Raw genomic sequence first — 21,602 nt, forward strand, 5'->3', positions numbered from 1 at the left:
CAGCTTGTCAACTCAGGCTCTAGTGTTTGACAGTGTATCCTGGTCTGGACTAAAACTTGCATGTGAACAATAACAGTGCATTTTACATTATGTAGATGCTGTGTCAGTGCATTTAGACACTGACGAGCTAAATAATGAGTGCTTTGGGGAGTAGAAAAAGAATTTTAAATTGACATGCAAAACAAATATCGTGAAAAACAATCGTCAAAAGTTACAGCTACATTGTATAGCACTTAAAATTGTTGAAAACTTGAAAAAGCCTAATAAAACATTATAATATTTCTACTTCCATTGAGACCACATGCACATGAACAGTAATAAAAACTACCATTTCTTATTTGTATTACGGTTTCAAGTGATTAAGAATACCGTAGTTTTAATCATGTATTCCTGCATACTCTAATACTGTATATGTTGGTGTATGGAGGTATGGTGTGTTATGTTGGTCATGTTGGAGTCATAGAGAATACCTCGGAAGAACAATAACAGTCAATATTTAGTCAAAACATGTTCTTGATTTTCTTGGGAAGGAAGACTGCAACCAAATCATCACAGTATTGTTTTATTTCAAAGCATAGACAATAGAGTCTAGCTTCTACTGTCTAGCATGTCTGCTGAAAGATGATTATGCAATAACCTTTCAAATTCACTGCTTTATCTTAACAATTCTAAATACATACAGACACACTGTAAACATATGGAAGCTTGAACTTTGACCCATGTTTACAAAATAAACTCCGACCTTTCAAAATTTGTATATTTTATTGCCGACAGTATTTTCACTTTGTCACAATCAGTCATATCAATGGTATTCTAAGCTAAATATGCTGTTCTAAGTGCATGTTGATATATTTTTTTCATAAATCCTCAAACCTTGTGCAAGGTTAAAAAGTCTGAAACATTACAACTGCAGACCACGGTCCCTTTTGTGGAGGGACCGTGTGCAGACACATCAACATGCGGATTAATTCAGGAGCGACTGCTCCCTTGTTGTCAGTTTACTGAAGAAGCTGATATAAATTCAACAAAAATCTATTTGCATTTTTAATGGTGACAGATTTATCCCAACAATGCATTTCTGATCGGTGTGTTCATTGGCTCATAAACTACTGATAATTTCACACAAAATGTGCAAACCCAAGGTGTAACAGCACTATCTGATCATCAACTATTCACGATTTTCACACACACGCATTTCAAGACATTTAAAGAGAACACAATAACCAATCCTACATATGCATTACCGCTAAAAGATGTCATTTACCCTACAATGATGAAATTTAATATTCCTATTAATATATTTATGGCTCCATTGTTACACTGTACGTTATTTCTAAGGTCGTTGACATTTTACTTCCCCTTCCTGAGTATTCCGACAAACAACAAGGTGTGAATGCCGGTCATATCCACCCATCAGTAGTCAATATTGTGATTCTCATTATATAAATGCCGTGGAAAATATTCAGTCATTTTTTATTCTGTCAATTTTTTCATACCATTGCTTATCATATCTGCTTAAAACAGAATAAGTGAATTCACCCAAATGATTTTACATGTGGGCTAAAATTACTGATTTGTTTTTAACAAGGCTAAGAGGCATAGTCTACATGTGCCGGACAAGAGAATATGGAATGACGCCTGATTTTAATACATTATTAAACACCATGTTGCGTGATGTGCATTTAAACTGTGTACCAGTAGATTCACACTGTACAGGCTATTTATGAACTTCCGCACACTGCCAATGAACCACTGACTTAAAATATGCAACTGTAAAACTTATTTGACCTGGAAATGTTCACAATATATCACTTTAATTGGCTACATCATTGATTTTTGATTCGCCCTAAACCTCGATTCATAAGTCATTTATGAATGAATATATGTCATGACACAAGTCAGAATAGTGGTTCTTCAAAATTGTTTTTCATTACACATAGAAAAAATAAACAGCATTTAATTTGCTGACTGGTTCATGTAAATATAATGTACAATCTACTAGTAAACAATTTGATGACAAAATCCCAGGGGACAAGAATGAGAACTGGGCTGCAAGTAGCATGGTCATGCACAGTCAAGTCTGCTGAAAAAGTTTTCTTGTTCTGCACAGGAAGTTGATGAACACCCTAAGTTGGTGAAAATTTTCGCAGCACTCTCCATCAGTCATACACTAAGCAAATTGTGATGGGCATACAATACTCTAAACAGCCTCTCCATACTACCATTATTTAACATATTGTAGGGGTTTATTTAATTAAAATGCATTTAAAAATGCTTTTCCTGAAGTGAAAATTTTATTTACTAAGGATAACTGACATCCAATTCCCACTGCTTCAAAAAAGGAAAAAGAGAAGTTTAGTCCTTTCTCCCAAGTGGTATTTATTTCTGTTTTGTCAATAGAGCCTGGTACAAAGGGGATTAAGCTGATAAACTGTCAGATTAAACATATAAATCAACTTTTCTCCCTTGTTCCACATGTGTATCTCTCCTTGACATCAATATGATATTGAAGATAGACATTCATCTCGCAAAGATGAGCAAAATCACCTGACACAAGCCACTGTACCACACATGTAAGTGTAGCCTTGTATCTTTTCTTTCTTATGAAAACCAATGACCATTGAACAGAAGTATCAAACATTCCCCTTGAAGAAATCAAATTTGCCTCACTTCAGTCTCATGTGCCGGTGGGCAAATAGCATATTGACTAGTTGAGGGCTAAAACTACCCAGGTAATGGAGATGTTATCCAGGGGACTATGAACATTGCTATCAAGAGTAGCATGTCTAAATGATATTGATGGAATTGTACAGGTGCTACTGGAGTAAAGGTCATTAGATGGAGAAAAACAAGAGTACTTGAATGCTTTCATTTCCACATTGCGGTTGATCAGCCTGTGAAGAAAACACCACATTTGACATACATGTAAACTACGACCAGAAATCCATCTCTACAATATACATCTAGCTACAAACTTTGCATGGTGTTCATTGAAGGAAAGTTTCGTTTCTCTATACTGATATTGCCAATACTAGACTTGTCAAAGATGTCAATGGAAAACGATAATGGAAGTGTTATAATCAGTTTCACAGGCACTGTCCATTGGGAAATTGATTCCGAGTAATGAACAGTAGTACGTCAGCTGGTCACTTTTAATTTTAGGTTGTGATGAAGAACAAACTAGGCAAATATCAGACTATATTGGCAATGTTTACATATTCCCTCAACTGCACTCTATAAAATAATGATGAGCAATGTTCACCAGAAGTTTCAAGTAATATGTCACATGTTCGTATAACCTGGGTATTCTGTAATGTTGCAGAATGAGGAAGGAAAATTTGGAAAAGTGAAAAGCATTTGATACTAGATCCCTATGATCAACAGTGAAAATGTCCTTGAGAACTGTTTACATGTCAACTGATTATCACAAAACCTGTTCACAAAGAAGGCTATGGAATTAGCAATGGGGGTCGATGCACTTTGCAGAAACTTCGTAAACAGACAGTCACCAAATGGGATTAAAAAACAATACCATAAGTATCGGTGTTTGACGTTGTGAGAGATCACAATGCATGTTGTTATGTTGTTGGTAAAACAGCAAACTGGCAAATTTTCTCACTTTCACACTGTGTATCTGTGAGGCATGAGTGTTGAGTCAATCAAGTTGCTGAGCAAAAAGTTGTCAAATTTTGATGCTCCAAGTTGTGTTTTTCAAATATTACATTCAAGACTAAAGACCTACATGTACCTGCATATCTACCCTAGTTTTTAGGAAGTTGCCAACCTAAACCACACCTAGAGTTCAATAACTAATAAATTAAGTACTGTTCACTCAACTCTGGTCAAAGTGAGCAAAGGTAATTCTGATGCAAATGACACATCAATAATGAAGGGTATTTAATTTATATCTGTGGACCATAAAACTTCAGTAGTTTTTAATCCAGATTTACTATTTTCACAGAAATACTATCATGTTTAATGAACACTTTCTGTCAACATTGGAAATCACATACAGTAGGTACATACATGTACCTTGCTTATTGTATTTTGACCAAATGTTACAGACCGGGAAATGTCTTTCTAGTTTCCAGCAAAATATTATCCTCTAACACACATTAGGATGTAGTTTGTAGTTTCTCTTTTCAGAATCAAAGGACACTTGTCTCATCAAATGTTTTCTTGTAACATCACCTGCAGAAATTTACTAGTGACAGCATGCAGTACAGTAAACACAACTTGTTCATGTACTAACCCAGTATTCTCGCAATATTGTATTTGTATTCAAGGTAGTTTTCAAATTCAAGGCAACTGTAGATGAAAATGCGGCAGCTTCGAAAATGAATTTAAAAATAAATTAGTTATGATGATTTCAATATGGATTTGACATTGTGGCTACAAAGACTTGATCCATGGGTCATCTCAGTGATTCACCCTTCCTAAAACACAGACAGCGATAACAATATCAGTTTGTCTCCCTCCATGAATTCAAATATTTCAAATATGATTATTGAACATGGATTGGCCAACACACCTTTCATAGCTAACAACTACCTCAGCTACAACTCACAATCTCATCAAATTATTTCTCTTCAGACGTTGACCCTAATAATTAGAGTTTTCTAATATGTATGAGTAGTTGTTGTCCATCCGCTATCTAAGTACCAGAATCTCTATCGTCACAGCTGTTTAATTGCTATACAAATATTGTATATGCATGTACCATTGCAAATATTTAACGCATAGGCAGTTGTTTTTTTCCAAAGTTGTCATTGTGATGTCAGTATAACGACAGCTTACGGGGCGGGGGCAACGACCCGACCAAACATTATTTATTTTTAACCCTGACATATGAAGACTCTAGGATAGTTACCCTGTGGATATTTACTCACAGGACACGTCTTAACCTGTTCACCCCTAATTCACTGTAAGCAAGGTCCAAGATCATCATTGATAACAATGGATTTGGGCAAAACCATAGTGGTAAAAGGGTCAGTGTTAATCCACACTGGTAAGTTGGAAATGTCCAGGGGAAACCATTCTGAGACAAACATTTGCATCAATTGGTTTGAAATGTTGTCTTTTAGTTAACTTTATAACCTTATTGATAATTCAGAATTCAATAGGGCCTGTTCTGTTATAAACAAGCTCATCTAAAAAGTAAATATGAGTAAGAAATTTCTGACTAGATTTTAGGATATTCTGCATGCAAGAATTATTGAAATGGTACCTATATGGTGACGAAAGGAGTAGAATACTGGCAAGAAATATTGCCGCAAAACAGGAATTTTTATCGGCACCAAGTCAATTTTGTGCGTGTGATGCTATATTTAGAATCAAATCTACGATCAGGATAACCTCATGGTGACAATAGATTACAGTATATGCTATACACATACAAAATGCACTTAAATTACATGTTGTATCCTGCAACCGCTATCAGCAGGACTACTTAACCACACAGTATCCTTGATTTGGCATCACATGGCCTGCAGGTCAATGCACTGTAGAAGAACTTGATGAGCACTGAACTCCTACAACATGGCCTTCATCAAAACAAAATGGAAATTATAATATCATACTGTGTTGAGCGAAACCTATTCCGTTCTCGCGAGCCAGAGCATGATATCCGCTCCGCAAATCAACGCTTAAGGGTAGCGCTAAGCTGCTATCGTGAAGGGGTGCATCATTTACAATAACCTATTCGAAAAAGTCAAAACTCGGATGGAACAACATCTTCAACTTATGAAAACAACATTGTCAGAAATTGGAAATCAAATTTACGGCCATCAAAACAATTTGAAGTAACAGTATTTTCTCTTCAATCATGATGACTTTATTGCTGCATGTTTCAATGGAAAATGTTTTTACTATATTTAAGGTAAATGAATGGCAAACAGTACCCTAGTGTTGAACTACAATATCTTTACATAGAAGTTATGGGCATATAAAATCTAATCATATGCACAAACAAGTTGACATGGACATAATTTTTGGCCAATGATTTACTTTCCAGAGACAAAATCATTACCATATGATATGTATACTATCACAAAGCTCATTAATATGTTTTGCATACATTCATACATTTTAACTGGGAAATTTAGCATTAGAATAATTTAGCAATTTAAAATCAATGAGTTTCAGACATTCTTTCATTTGAGTAGATTCAAATTTGACCTTGGAAGTGACATTGTGCTTGGGTGATATGATAGCCCCATTATGATGTCATCCATTGGCAAAGCTTTGAAATATGGACGGCAGTTTGATTGATGGGCTGCAGGTTGCAATTCACTCTATCATAAATGTGATCGGCGGCCGTTTGGGGATTTGCTGGCTGACATGATGTAAAGCCCTACGAAAGAAAAATGTTTAGCTCCTCCAGATGCATAATCCAGTCAGCGTGACATTCAGGTGGGAATTGAGGGAAAGTAAAAGATTGAAGAGCAAAGAATAAACCATGAATTGAAGGGCAGACAACTGCATGAAACACACTGACTTGGATCACAGGGACTGTACTTGGAATCTTGGATTTAGTGGTATGAAAGTATGGTATCTGGTTTAAGAGTAGTATAAGGTCTAGAATTGTACTTGCATAGGTGGTGCAAATGATCAGGATCACAACTAATAATTCAGAGGATTTATATCAGACTGCCAATTTGCATATGAACTTTCCCTCAAAACATCCTAGTAGATACCGTTTAAGTTAGGGAAAGCAAAATATCGTGCAGATATAATTATTAGAAACACAGACCAAGATGCCAATTCATCCTAAGCATTGGCATCCTTGAAGTTGCTTCATGTGTCACACCGGTGAACATAGGGATGATATCAGGTCATTGACCAGTAAGAAGTACACCCTTTGATCCCTGGGATATTGAAATCTTGATCTTTGAACTATACTTTAAAATCAACAGATGAAAACAGAATAAAAAATATGGTAGAGTTCAGGAACCTCAAACAAAAACAGTCTAACACCTGTTACAGCGAATATGTACGGTATATTTCAATTTATAGAGTGTACATCTGTTGAGCTAGCAGGATGTTATGTTTACAGTTGGAAACTAGAACTAGAATAGGAGACAACAGGACATGGTCAGCCAAGGATACAGGACAAGGTGAACCAATAGAAACACGGTTGGTATTGGATAGCTGGTTTCCACAGACTTACAGATCACTCAGTCCCATCAAAGGGCATCCAAAACATTTTGACTGTTTCAAGGTACAATGACCCTGTCATTTTATTTACTAAGCATGGTAGTTTGGTATGGAGCTGAAAATTTTTTTGAAAATGTGTACAGGAAAATGACAGGAAGGAAATGGCAATAAATTTATACTCGGAAAACAACTTTAACATTTTTTCATATTTTTGTTTATATCATGAAGACCAAAACATTTCCATAGATTTGAAATGTTTTCAATCTACAGTTTTAAAACCTAAATACACAGAAAAATCAGCTATTTTGTAAAATAGTTCACAGAAAGCTATCAAGAGAGGCAGGACTGCTAGCCTTAAAGATCTGTATCCACCATACACCTGTCTTCAGACATGCACCTGACTTTGAACTGAAAGTGAATGGCTGCAGCAGAAATTACTTAGAAAGGACATATATGCTAAATTTTGTGCCTAAATCGTGGTGGGGGAGTCATGGCTATAAATATGGCAAACTCTCAGTTTGACGCTATCCAAACAGCACATTTTGGGATGTCACACGTGTATGTACATGTGATGAGATCAATAGAATGAAAAAGAATGCCTTTATCAAAAATATCATGTTATCTTTTCTGATTTCTATTGTTGGCTCAACAGAACAAATTATGCATGAGAATTGATATGCATATGTACACAAAGACTGATCACAAATAAAACGTTTATGGACATATATTCCCATGCTTCTAGGTTGTACATCGCCCTGACTTTACATGTGATTCAGGTCATTGACAGAGATAAAGCCATGCGGTAATGTATGGCAATTATATTTATTTTAATGAAATTTTATTTTATTTTTCATACATTCTCCGAATGTTCTATACACACATGAAAAATTATTATTTCCAAAAATCCACAGATGGACATAAAACTATTGACATGCAACATACATCTTTATGAGCAGCAGCCCAAGGTTTGTTCAATACACCAGTCACCCATGACATCATGACCCAATACAAACAATCAACAACTCTGCACAACAGCTGTGACACTTATGGGGGCTATACCGTGTGGTCCATCTCTGAGTAGCGCGGTTATTATAGAATCTGGCCCAGTACATGTAGGTCAACTTTCATGTGTCAAATCTGGAGCCTAATCTTTCTTTCACAATTTCAAAACGCTATAAATATCCCCTATGAAACATTTTCAGTGATTCATGTGACGGCACAAATCTTCCTGTGTTTTACACTCTCAAACTTTTGCTTTCACAATCACTGGAGGAATTGAATTCACTTTTAGTTTCTAGGAAACAAAATCTGTCAAATTTGCTTGTCAATGCAGACACGAAAATATTCGCTCCTGGATTAATCTAACTATATCTGAATGTAAACTACCCATGGAAGACACATTCACACTGAAGAGTAATGTACAATGTACGGCTGGGAACGATCCCTGCCAGCAAAATTGTTCAGTTTCAAGGGATTCATTATCAACTGGTAGTATTGGCCAGCACAAGCACACCACACACTCAGGGCAAATTTAGCTATTCAATAAGATTGCCCTGGGGCAAAGAGTATCTGTATTACAACCATTTTATCTGATAACAGAACTTAACATGTCGCCTGATGGCCGCCCAATGGGCCTTATACCGTTTTCCAGTCTTTGTCCACCTTTAATCAGTTCAAACCCAGGTTTTGCAACGATTTTTATTGCTATGCAACAGAATGGAACTCCTGTACATGTACAGTACTGAAGGTAGAGAACCGTAGATGACTCAGTTGTGTCCTGAGAATTCACATGACGTCAACAACAGCCACTCAGTTTAATTGACTTGTCTCACCTGTCAATTGAAGTCTCTTAACAAAACACAGACATACGTTCATGTGACGTGCAACACATCATCTTCAAGACCAGGCCAATTATTTATTAAGAAGCAAGATAAATACTTCATTTCTTTCAACGATAAACTAATTTCCTCCGCTGTTTTTTGCTCTTTGTCATCATACATAAGGTATCATTTTACACTTTTCCATATAAATCAAATTGAAAATTAAATGACGTCAGTCTTTGATAACTTGGAAAAGTGTAGGCAATGTAACGTCTAAAATTAGACACTAAATACTTTTTATTCGTTCTAGAATGCAAAGAAAGTTATTGGAAAACATACCAGTAAATGCAAACAATACTACCATATGAAAACACGGACACATACAGATGTCACAACATGTGTATGTTGACACCACAAAAAACACTCTTTTTATTAGCAAATACAACAAATTTAATTTGCAATTCTATTTTGTTCTTGACAACAGGAAAACGTATTTTGAAAAATCCATCTCTTTCAGGGGGTTCTCAAACCTACATACTTGTAGTTTCTGTAAAAATCAGAAATGCTTTTTGCTCAATAATCTGATCATGTCTTAGGCATCCAAAATAATTTAAGAAACTGCCATAAAATTCACTCGAGGATCTTTGGGTCAAAACACGCTTCAATTTATTTCTGATGGAATATAAGCTTTTAGTGGTTTTGAAGCTGTTTTTATGAGTCTGCCGGGATAGAACTACGTCATTGACACAAGTGTGGCTTACAAAATTGAGGATTACTATCTTGGAGTGTGCGTGCCGTATATTGAAAACTTTATTGCATTACTATGGAGATCGAAAAAAATTCCATCATATGCGACTGGATTTCATTATGTCATTACATTATGAATTGTTTACTAAGTTTTCACTTGAACATTTTTGTGAAAATACTGATTACCATTAGCTATCAAAGAAATTACCGCTTTTGTAAAATTGAAATAATTGACGACATGTCCAATTTGCTGGATGTACAGTAGTAATTTGCTATGACAACCATTCCATGGTTTGGTCATAATTGGTACCTCTCTTCAATGAGCATAAAATCAGAGCCGGCTCAGCGGCTGTTTCATTGAACAGAATCAGCACACATGACACTGTGATGTCGAAGTAATCACTTTGTCATTAAAAATTTGAAGCTTTTGCAATGCACCATTCCTTGACAGAGAAAATGGAAATTGGAAAAGGGACAGCTATTTCACGTGCCTGCAACTATTCACGGCATGACAAATCCTTGATGAAAGAAACTGCCAGATGTAGGTGTGAAGATTGCAGTAGGCTTTGTTGGGCTGAAAGTATCTTTACTCTGAACTCTGAAGATACAGAATGGTAAGCTAATCAGGTACTTTTGTGATAAATCTAGCTACAAAGGGCAAGCTGGGGTTATGTTATCCCACATACAGTAAGTATTAAACCAACATGACCAGTATATATATACCTGTATGTATGTACTGTCCAGTACGTAGAACAATTATTAATTTTATGCAAAATTCTAGAACAACGATATGAAACCCCTAAGGAATGGTTAAAGAATTACACTGGAAACAAGAGGATATACACAGCGACAAAAACACACAGAATGATATGATTGATCAATGAAATTGTGACCTATAGATATCTCATTGGCATGGCCATACCAGTATGTGGACACTCTATGTATGCTAAGTTGAAACCTACGTGTAGTATATCTTGATGCATGAGGCTGTTGTTGCCAACTGAACTGAAAATTTACCCTTCTGCTTCAAGTGCATTATGTTGCTGACAGTACCTACAATACTGGCAAATGGGACGTAATGACCTGCAAGATCGATAATCTGACAGGTGTATTTCGCCAGAGGGCCTCTGCAGTGCAATGCACCATGGGAATATTCCTGAATGTCTGATCATGTTTTATTGCAGGTACTTGAGAGAATTCACCACTGCTTTGAGTAAACCTTGCTAATGAGGGCACTGGAGATGATTGATGACCGCTCTGAGACACTGTCGTGATCACCTAGGGTACCCTGTCAGTACCCAGTGCCTTGGTGGCAAGAACAAAATGGGTACTGAAAAGAATGTGTCTGAAACAGGAACAGGGCACCAGTTTGTTTTTCTGTGTCTTTTCACACAGGTAATTACATTCCTCCTTTCAATCTTCATGAATAAATAATGACAAAAACTTAATCAAACATAAACTCTTGCTTTGTCAACACTGCACAGATAATGGAGTTTGCTATCTACAGAATTGCCTTACTGATCTTTCATTGAGATGTGATACATACAGTTGGTGCCCTGCATTCTGATGAACCGACAGCATTATTGACTCTCTTCATAAAAGTAGTTTACATTGTGTGTCATGTGCATTATATTTCCAAGGTAAACATGCATTGTTTTGGATCAAAAATAATTTTTACGATGTCAGAGTTCTCTGTGGAGAGTGATCCTTTCATTGAAAAGAAGAGTTTTCACAAATGTTGAGATTGTTGAGATAATGTCAGGTACATGTATGTATACTTTGTGTCCAGTACAGATTGTAGCGGTATGCACTGTGTGACAAGTCATTGACATAGATTGTGCAGTAAGGCATGATTTGGAATAAATATTCCTGGCAGGAATATAATGACGCTTTGATAAAATAATCAAACATTATGAAAACTTTTTTTGCTTCTAAAAGCTGATCTATCAAACATAAATCCTGAAAACCAATGTTGCAAGCCAGGGGTGTTTATTCAGGTAAGGAATCTCCCTCAATACAATCAGGGAGACAATACCAGTACTACACTAACCATGCCAGGCAGACCAGACGTTGTCCAAATAGAGAGTGACACTGTTATATCATATCAAAACCTTTGGCAAACAATTGCAATTCCACTAAACTGTGAACATCGGAAATACCTGTGTAATGTAAATTCACGCAGGATGACTGTATAAAGCTAAAAATAGATCTTACAACTCCTTGCTTAAAACAGGAAAAAATATATAATAACATTGCATTCCAGTGACTGTGAGATTTGAGAGTTAAACAAATGTATAAATATTTCATTCTGAAGCTAATTAACGATGTCTTATGTAATCAATCCGTACATAATGAATGTTGCATTACAGTAGCATGAGTATGCCAATTTCCTGTATTGTTTTACATGAAATAAACTTTTAACAATGTTTGTCTTTTCTCATGTTTTTATAAATTTCATTAAGTCACATGTCAATTTAATAGTTGTGAGGGGGAGATGCAATTTTAAATATGGTCATGAAATACACCCAGAAGCTTAGTTTATTGCATGCTTTAAGAAGAATTTTTTCAGATTAAAATGTATGAATATTATTTGGCAAGAGTTGTCAATTTCATTTAATATCAATTTCATTACAAAGTCATTTATGGGACTATCTGTCGCATCTTATACTATCACACTTTCTGGTGCCGAGCAGAAATATTAAATCTACAATTTTTTTTCAATATTTCCTGTGAAATGGCCGATTTTATATGATCAAAGGAATACCTTCACAAATGAATGTTGATCTGACACAAATTGTACAGAGGTAGACAAGCATGCACTAATAATACCACTACATGTATCAGTGTTTTTGCTAAGGTTTGGGAACACTGGTAAATGATTTGGGAACCCAGGTAACATTTCTTCTGTCCCCTAACCTGATTGCATTGATATACCAAGGGGAACCCAGGTAAAATGACTGGGGAACCCCGGTAACATTTACCTACTTACCGCCCTTAGCAAAAACACTCATGTATGCTATGGAGTCAAGATACCACAATGTACATGTAGGTGTGAATGAACTCCAGAAACTGCAAGGCCACAAGGAATGCCCCGCTCCATTACACCCTTGATATGTATTTTACAGTTGTCGTTACCCATATACGCAGTTCCTGTTTATGTTAATACATGACTCTGTGTCACATTGTGGAAAGTTCAAGCCATCTACTAGGTCAAGGTTTCCATGCTAGCTATTGTGCAGAATAGCTTGGCACTCTCAGTGACTTTTCTATGTGAGTATTTTTATACTTAAATGGTTCCCCACTTGACCAGTGCAAATAAAATACCACTGTCACAGTATTTGACAGTTCTGCATATCACTTCTTGCATTTCATGGCATGCACGTACTGCACATTACAATGTGCAACAAATTTATGCATTTATGCAACTTGTTATATGACCTACATTGACTTGCAAAAAAACACTCGAAATACTGCAAAATTTACGCAGACGGTAAAAAATTTGCAATACCGGTATATACGACAGAATAGAAAACATTTTTAATTCAGCCATTTTGTAAACCAATAGCTGTCACTTCCATACAGTCATCTCCACTAGACATACAATCCACATCCTTCACAACATTTCAGAGGGAACAACTGATGAGCAAAAAATGTTCAGCTGTGCTTTGCTTTGTAGGATGCGACTTCACCTTTTCAGCACCATGGTTTGAACCAAAGCCATTGTTTTCTATGGTAAAGTTGAAACTTTGAATGGAGAAAGGACATGATACAACAGTTTGAAAACAAAGACAATTGCTTTTAATGAGCAGTTACCTAATCAAAGCAAGGTTTCAGTATTAAACAATGAACCTAAGACAGATGTGATTAGTCCATAGACAGTCGAGAACTTTACTGTCTACGATTACACCAACACAGTTGAATGTATCAGGCCTTGTATTTCAAAACCACAAAAGGACAACTTGCATGGCAAGTTTACAAATCATATGACATAAAACTATCCCCCCCCCCATAAAAAAAGAGACAAATATCAAATTCCTTGCAATGCAGAGGCTGTATTGGTTACAAGTCTACAACTTGGACGACATGACAGCATTGTTACCTTGATGAAACACTATGAGAGTGGCAACAGCCAACCTTAAACATTTTTGTTTGATCAGCTTTTTTCATTCAGTAATGTTGGCTTTAGAGTAGAAAACTTTGGAAAAAATATGTTGAGGAAAGTGTGTATTTGTCTTTGGTGCTGGGGTACTTTATGCATATAACACTATGAAAGTAAGAATAGAATAACAATTTATTGAATAGTTGGGAGAACCTGTATATAGATGGGTTACAGTTTTAAGTTTACCAGTATTCACATAGAGAGCTTGAAATTTGAAATCACAATTTAATTCACAGTCTGGTTGAGAGACCATAAACCTAACCACCATAAAACATCCTGTACACTTAGATTTGCATCTGTGAACAGGTATTTGATTTTATTTACGATCACACCTACTAAACAAACTCAACAGTACAAAGACTATTTCAAGACAGTTGCTTGGCAATTTGACTGAAGTTGAAAATTCTCTGCATAGCATACAGGTATTCAATGTAATAGATTTAGTGTGGATCTCAGGTGAGGACTACACTCAGTGTTGTGTAACAGCGACATCTCTGTGGATGTACAGATTATGAGGCGGTGTCACAACAGAAGTTTTCAAATATTCTAACGCATCAAATCATGAGACACAAAATGCCAAGGTATCAGGAACGGTGATGAAGATTGCACATCACCATGGAAACATCACGCACATCAACTCCGTGAGATGCTTTGGGAATCACCGCTCGAGCAGAAAAGAAAATTGCACTGCGCTGGCCAGGGACTTGGCTGACACGGAACGAGATTCAAAGAAAATTGGCAAGGTGTCTCCAAACTCCAATATGTGATTAGCACGCATCTGGTGCATTACAGAAAATAATTACGACACAAGTCTCAAAGTGTAAGATTGCACAAGTCATCGCAAACTTCAAAGATGAGATTCTTGGCAGACATCATGTATATATATTGGCACAATCTGAACAGAAGCTTAATGATCTTCAGACAAAATTCGCAAAAAAAAGAACTTGCTGTTCTACCAGTACATAAATTTCTCTTCTACAACTCTGTTTTGCACTGATCTTGTAAGCTTGGACTTGAAGTACATCTACTGCTCAAATGAAATTTTTTTTACATCAAAAGTATTCTGTCAGTCACCTGGGAAATACAGGTACTGTATTAAATTCACTCAGTCCATTCTGATTTTCTCAGACTCTTTGAAAAGTTCTTTATAAAATGCTCTTCTTTTCCTTGCTCTGCTATAACGTATAAATAAACATCAACCACCTCCCCTTTTCTCTCTTTTCTGTATTCACAACAACGCCCCTCATTCCTTTCTCTGTTGCCGTCAAACCACTTTCAACATCCTTCCCTCCTCTTCTGAGGTGGTTTCATGATTAGTCTAGGATCTCTCCTCGGTTTCTGCATACACTATGCTGCCCCTCAAACCTGCAGCGTACTCCAAAACAGAGCAGAGGTCCTAGACTACCTATTTAATGATGAAATCACCGAGACCAACCACAAATACAATGGTTTGAGAGTTTAAGTAAATACACACGTTTCAATGCATTCAATGACTGGTCATGTTATAACACAAATCAAATAAAAGATGTACATGTATTCCATCTAGCTAGAAAACACATGATGTGAAAATATTGTAAGAGTGAGCTAACAGTTGAATCTATCCAAGTCCAACTGATGAAGGTTTCAGTATAACTTGCTGCTTGCTGAAAAAAATACAAGACAAATTCAGTTCTGATTTGTGAAATAGCTCTTGATAAGCCACTTTCATTTGTTTTGCAGAAAATGGAGTTTGTTGGAATTTCATTCTGAACAGACACGGTGATATTCTTACTTTGAAAATTCTGGAACAGACAACACAATCATAATATCTTGCGATTAAGATTATCTTGTTTGGCATTGAACATTGACATACTGTACACGTATAGTAAACAATGTGCATTGCAAAACAGTAGCATTATTTACGGAATGTTAAGGTTATTAAACTTTCCTAAATGAAATTTTCAACCATTCTCTTATCAAATCAGCGATCACCGTGCAAAGTTTGGTACTAGAGATCAAATTACCTGGCATTTACTGATATTTGAAATTCAAAATGGCTGCCATTCATGTGGTAACTCCATGGGGAAAAATAAAATTTTCCATCGTCTAAGACAGTGAAACTGTTTCTCACTCAAAGAGCTTAAAAGTGGGCCCCCCACAAATGGTAGACCAAAAAAGAATTATGAGAATTGTAAAAATTTATCTATCTTTGAGAAACATTCTACCTTTACTTTACATGTAGGATGTGCCTCGTAGACACATACTCAGACTCAAAATGTTTTACAATACTTGTCTTGCCTACACCTTTTATGGGCTCATTTTGACACGCTCAGAATAAATAAATTTTTACAATCTTGTTTTTTTTTGAAAATCAAAAATTTTACTTTTCCTAATAGAGTTTACATAGGGATGGCAGCCATTTTGAATTTCAAATGTACTTAAACTTCACATAATTTGTTTCTCTGGTACCAAAGTACGGGGATGACTGATTTTTAGTCTTGATTTGGTAAGAGAATGGTTGAGTTTCCATGAGGAAAGTTTGGGCAAAAGTTATGTCAGTTTTGCGGCGCTTGCTATCTTACCAGTACATGTAATAATAAAGGCTTCAAGCATCAGCATATGCACAGGAGACCAGGAGACTTTGTGTTTAAAATAGCTTGAGGCAAGTGTGATCTTTCGTGTACCATGAACAACCATGGAAATTCTGAGACATCCACTCGCAAAGTAATCTCACACCTACGGTATATATCAGTCAGGCAACACATCACCATGGCAATGTCATGCCAGAAACTTTTCAATGTGATAGACATGCAAACCACGGCAGATATTTTACGTGACTTGACTAAGATTTGTACATCACCTACAGATAGTATTTTGGTTTTTGTATTCACGAAAGAGGATGATTGACAAGCGTAAACCATGTTTCTTCAGAGATTTGAGTGTTTCCATGTACAACATTGGAAACTGGTGCTGTACAGGGAAAATGTTATTTGCTTTGAACTTCAACAACAGCTAATGATGACAGCTCATCTGTCATGCGTGAACATGCTGACATGAAAATTCAATACATGAGTTCTTAGACCTTCAAACTTTCTGACATTGGCACACACCTGCCATAATAGAGACTTTCCCTGCACCATATAGTGGTCTATTACAGTACCAGAATCTGAGATCATATAACACACATAAACATCACAAACATGCATTATGTTTGCTGGGCAACATACCAGAGCAAATAACGTTGTTTAACAATGTGAGGTAACTAGTATTTGATTCTGCAATGCAATGACGAGTGCATGGTGATTCAGGAGAATCTGATTATTTTATGCGACAAACAACCTTGTTTTTTTATTTACAAATGGCAAAACACCGATAGATTAATGATATCACCTGTCTGGGACTTTCAAGTAAAACTGTTTCCCCACGCAATCGCCCTTCCTCCTTACCACTGCCAGTCTGTTTTTGGTTGTTAGGGAATTTTGAAAGTGGCTTTTGTTTTCCATAGAAAATATAGAAGACCGGTACCTTGAGATTAAGAAACTGGAGCAAAAATCTAAGCCTGGAAAAAACCACATACCGCATATCTCTGGCAGACATTACACAGATAATATGAGACAACACAGCTCGTGTATAATCAAATACTTTTTCCCTACTGCAGAACTACTTTATGTGTTAAGTGTTATCTTACAAAAATTACCCGCATGGCATTTATTCAGAACACAAATCCTTGACAACTGACCTTTCATGAACATTATAATCCAAGTATTGTGCTTCGAATATCTGTTATGTTGAGTTTACTTACGAGGGTGCAAAATGTAACAATAAACACTTCCCCTTTGCATAATTCTCCATAATTCTCCATAATGGGGCACCCATGATTGTTACCAGAGCCATTTTGCAGGGCATAGAGGAAAGTTTTTCACTTATTTTCTGTGGAATGACAATAGCTCAGTTATATTTTACTCAGTAAAATCATTTATATTGAAAAACTGGAAAAACGAAGTAATGGTGTACTGCTTTCAGAAACTTTAAAATGAAAACTTCAATTCTTAAAGGACAATCACAATTCAACTGCAAAGCCTAGCACAACGATAACTAACTTACAATATATTGACAGTCAATATTTGAATTATTTCAGTTATTTTTGATAGCATCAATTCTGCACATAGGAAATAACAAAACTAACTCTGAAACATAATTGTTACTTTTCTTCGCAAGATACTGACCTCGTGCAGATTTTAGGGATCAACCATTATCTTAGCAGGGGGACAGACAAGATCAAATGATCTGCTGAAAAAGAGAAATTCATGCTTCTTTGTTGCATTTTATTAGAAAATCCAAACGTGGCATTAAGGAAGAATGGCGTGTGCATAATGCCCAACTCTAACGAAAATAAAGTTCTGGAATGCAAAAAACTTTTGTCATGATTATCCCCTCCAAAGATCTGATGGTCAGTCCCTGAATATCCATATGTTAGCTGCTTCAATGTTTACTGTAAAATCTACTACATGGAAAATACTTTTAGTCACCAATCTTATTTGTAGTTGCAGTATCACAGCGGATGGAACAATGTTTTGACAATTTTAACTGTCAAATCACCTTGAACCCAATTGTTTCTGTAGTTAAGGGGAAGACATGCTGAGAAAAACAGGGTGAGATAGTGGTTTGGCATGGCAGTCGTCCAACCACAGTGGATTCAAGTGATGAAAACCAGCAACCAACCAGCAACTTTGCAAAATATCAAATTTCCGGAAGTGAGAGAAAAAAAAACACTCTTGGACATAACAATCGGCGACAAACAATGGGTTGAGTGCGAGGGATATCAGAGTTAGTTTTGAGTGACTCAGAGATATGTAGGAGGAATTTCCTGATCAAAATATGACATTAGAAGACATGACAATCAGGGGAGTCAGATGACGAAAATGCAAAATTTAAAATAGCACGAGGATGAACTTGAGTTCTGTGGGAAAATTTTGACGGATTTCCTCAATAGGTTGCAATAAGAAACCTTCAAATTTGCATACAACAGGAACACAAGCTAGTAAACAAGGCCTCTCCTTTCCTGTGATACATTTCACACTAAACATAGACCCAATCAACCTATCAAAGACAATTGGGATATATATATATATATGTGTATATATATATATATATATATATATATATATATATATATATATATATATATATAGATATATATATATATTGGTGAAAATTGGTAAAAATTTTGGAAAATTAAGAAAATTGTTCACATTCAAGTCAAACCATTGTATAGTGAAACATTAAGTTAAACTTGGCAAAGATACTACTGCAGTAAAAATTGGCAATTTATACTAGTTTGACAGTGGATATCATTGGGAAGTGAATGGATCTGAGTGTCAATGGAATAGCTTACACTGTCATGTGCAATGGATTTCATAACGTACATCTTTGTTATCCTCTAGCTTGCTGTTTGACAAGTGTGATGGACAGTTTTGGAGCTAACATTTTAACATGAAAAATGCACAGGCAAAACAGATACTTTTCACCTATTACACAGCTTGTTCAAGAATAAAGATGTAGTTACAGAGTAAACTTACAAGGTATAATAACCAGCCACAAAATTCACTCATACATGCAAATGAAACACACAAGGATTGAGTGTTTATCCATGAATCATGCACAGCAGCATCAATTTTCTCTTCCTCAACAGTGAATGAGTAAGTATCACTTTTTAAATTGCAATTTTGTTAAATTCTTGTTTGACAAAGCGACAATGTGCTCATCTGTGATAACATTCATTTTCAAAAAGTCATGGAAAGCGAAAGAAAAAATACAAACTCTGGCTAACCCACAACATGAGACTTGATCAAACAGGATTTCCCAAGATAGATTGCACATGTACCCTAACACACCTACCAATAGTAATATCCTTGTTTAACTTAGCACAGGACATTTCCTAGACCAATCTCTGATAATGAGGTCAATCTTAAAATCATCCGGCTACAAGTAGGCTCATAAAAATGGTGAGCGGGACAATTAATAAATTTGTTTGCTTTAACCCTTTACTATCGCCATGGTTTGGCCCAAACCCATTCAATAGCGAGTATGGAATGGGCATGGAAGGGAGTGAATAGTTAATTACTCTCTTACAGTTAATTGTGACACCTTGCTTTTGTCAAATCGCAACTGCTCCTCTTATGACTTAAGATTTGGAAAATTTTAGACAGTCACTGTCGTGGGGGGTGTTAATAATGAAGGTTCAGCCAACATTGACGTCCCTCCGTTAAAGTTGACATACTTGCACATGATCGAATCGCAGATAAACTGATTTCGATAATTAATATAATTACAGTACATCCGAATAACGGTACAGCTAATTAGCAAGTCTCTTCACTGTTCAGTGAAAGTTTAATTAACTGTGCTCAGTACTGTGCGGACAAATAAACAGTTTCACTGTTTGTGAATCGCGCGATTAATTCATTCGTGCTCTACTTCTAGGTATAACCTTTATCACAATGGACAAGGGTGGGAATACCGAAGGCGTGCTTTGTTCCCGTGCTGTCAACATGTTCCTTACTGTGGTGGGCGTCCTGCATGCACCAAATGTATCAATGGTGAACCACAGTCATGTCACAGCCCTGCATACTACACGGTCACGTTTGCAAAAGGTTTTGCACGCCCTTTACTGGCAATGCAATATAACAGAATAGTAAATCGATGCAAGTTTGATTGTACAACCGTGGTTTGTTGTCTGACCTTATCGAAAACAGCTGATCATTGGCGCATTCAGTGAACAATTTTACTCTTTGTTTGGCCCTTGGGCAACCGCTACCTGCATGCGCTTGCAGAATGACACCGATACCACATTGTATAAAGACAATAAAAGACCGTTTTTAGAACTTACCATATCCGATTCTGCGGCCTGAAATACATGGCAACTAAAATCAGAGTCAGCGTTAATTCTGTAGAGGTACGCAAAACACGTCTTGACTCTCTGGCATCGTGATATTCTTGAAATTCCCTGAAGTCTGTGTTCAAAAAGTATTGACCCAGTCTCTTCGTCGATGCACAGTAGCGACTTCGCGGACAGCTGTATGATTATTCGTCGAGTTTGGAGCCTCCGTCGAACTTCTGCTAGAATCCACGGAAGCATTGACTGTGTGAAGCGACGATCCAGCGACTCGACACCGTAATACATCAGGTTGAACGTCATCTTTTCGCCGGCTTCGAAGTTCTCAGCCACCGTTGCATCGGATCGCGCGGAAAGTGTTGACGAGATAGCGTCAATTTCATTTTCACTCATGTGTACATCGACGTCCCCCGACTTGTTTTTTGTATTTATCTGTTCAGTCATGTCTTTACTCGCAGTGGCGGTAGCACTGGGTAGGTTCGTTTCAAGGCTCATCTTTGCATAACATAGTTCCAACGGGAAATATCGCAAACCGCTGTGATCTGCAAACTTTGAATGAATGACCACCTCCAGATATCGATCACTCCAGACGACTGGCCGCCATAGCGTTGCTCGATGATGTCATAGTCTCCCCAACTTCCCTGGAAATGGACTGCCGCCCGGCCGCGGCGCGTACTTTGAATGCGTCAGATTGTTACTGATGGTGTTTGTCCGTCAGCGAAATTGTTACTATATACCATGGGATGACGCTTCGGAAAGTTCTCGAAACTTGCTTCAATCAAATCTTTGAAGTCATATTATACGAAAAATGGGATCCCTCCTATGGGTGGGCTAGGGAGTCTTTATCGAC

The 21,602-nt window shown here is 36.7% G+C and overlaps 1 protein-coding gene across 3 annotated transcripts in view; it reads right to left on the bottom strand.

The window, feature by feature from the left end:
- The window catches only part of LOC139130866 (TBC1 domain family member 1-like), a 76,491-nt gene extending 55,116 nt beyond the window's left edge, over nt 1-21,375 (bottom strand). For all 3 annotated transcript variants that reach the window (XM_070696667.1, XM_070696666.1, XM_070696665.1), the window contains exon 1: nt 20,747-21,375. In XM_070696667.1, the coding sequence (XP_070552768.1) occupies nt 20,747-21,247 (501 nt within the window). In that variant the 5' untranslated portion in view covers nt 21,248-21,375. The remainder of the gene's footprint in view (nt 1-20,746) is intronic.
- Between the last annotated feature and the right edge of the window lie 227 nt (nt 21,376-21,602).

This window comes from Ptychodera flava, chromosome 4 (assembly GCF_041260155.1).
Source record: "Ptychodera flava strain L36383 chromosome 4, AS_Pfla_20210202, whole genome shotgun sequence".
NCBI lineage: Eukaryota > Metazoa > Hemichordata > Enteropneusta > Ptychoderidae > Ptychodera > Ptychodera flava.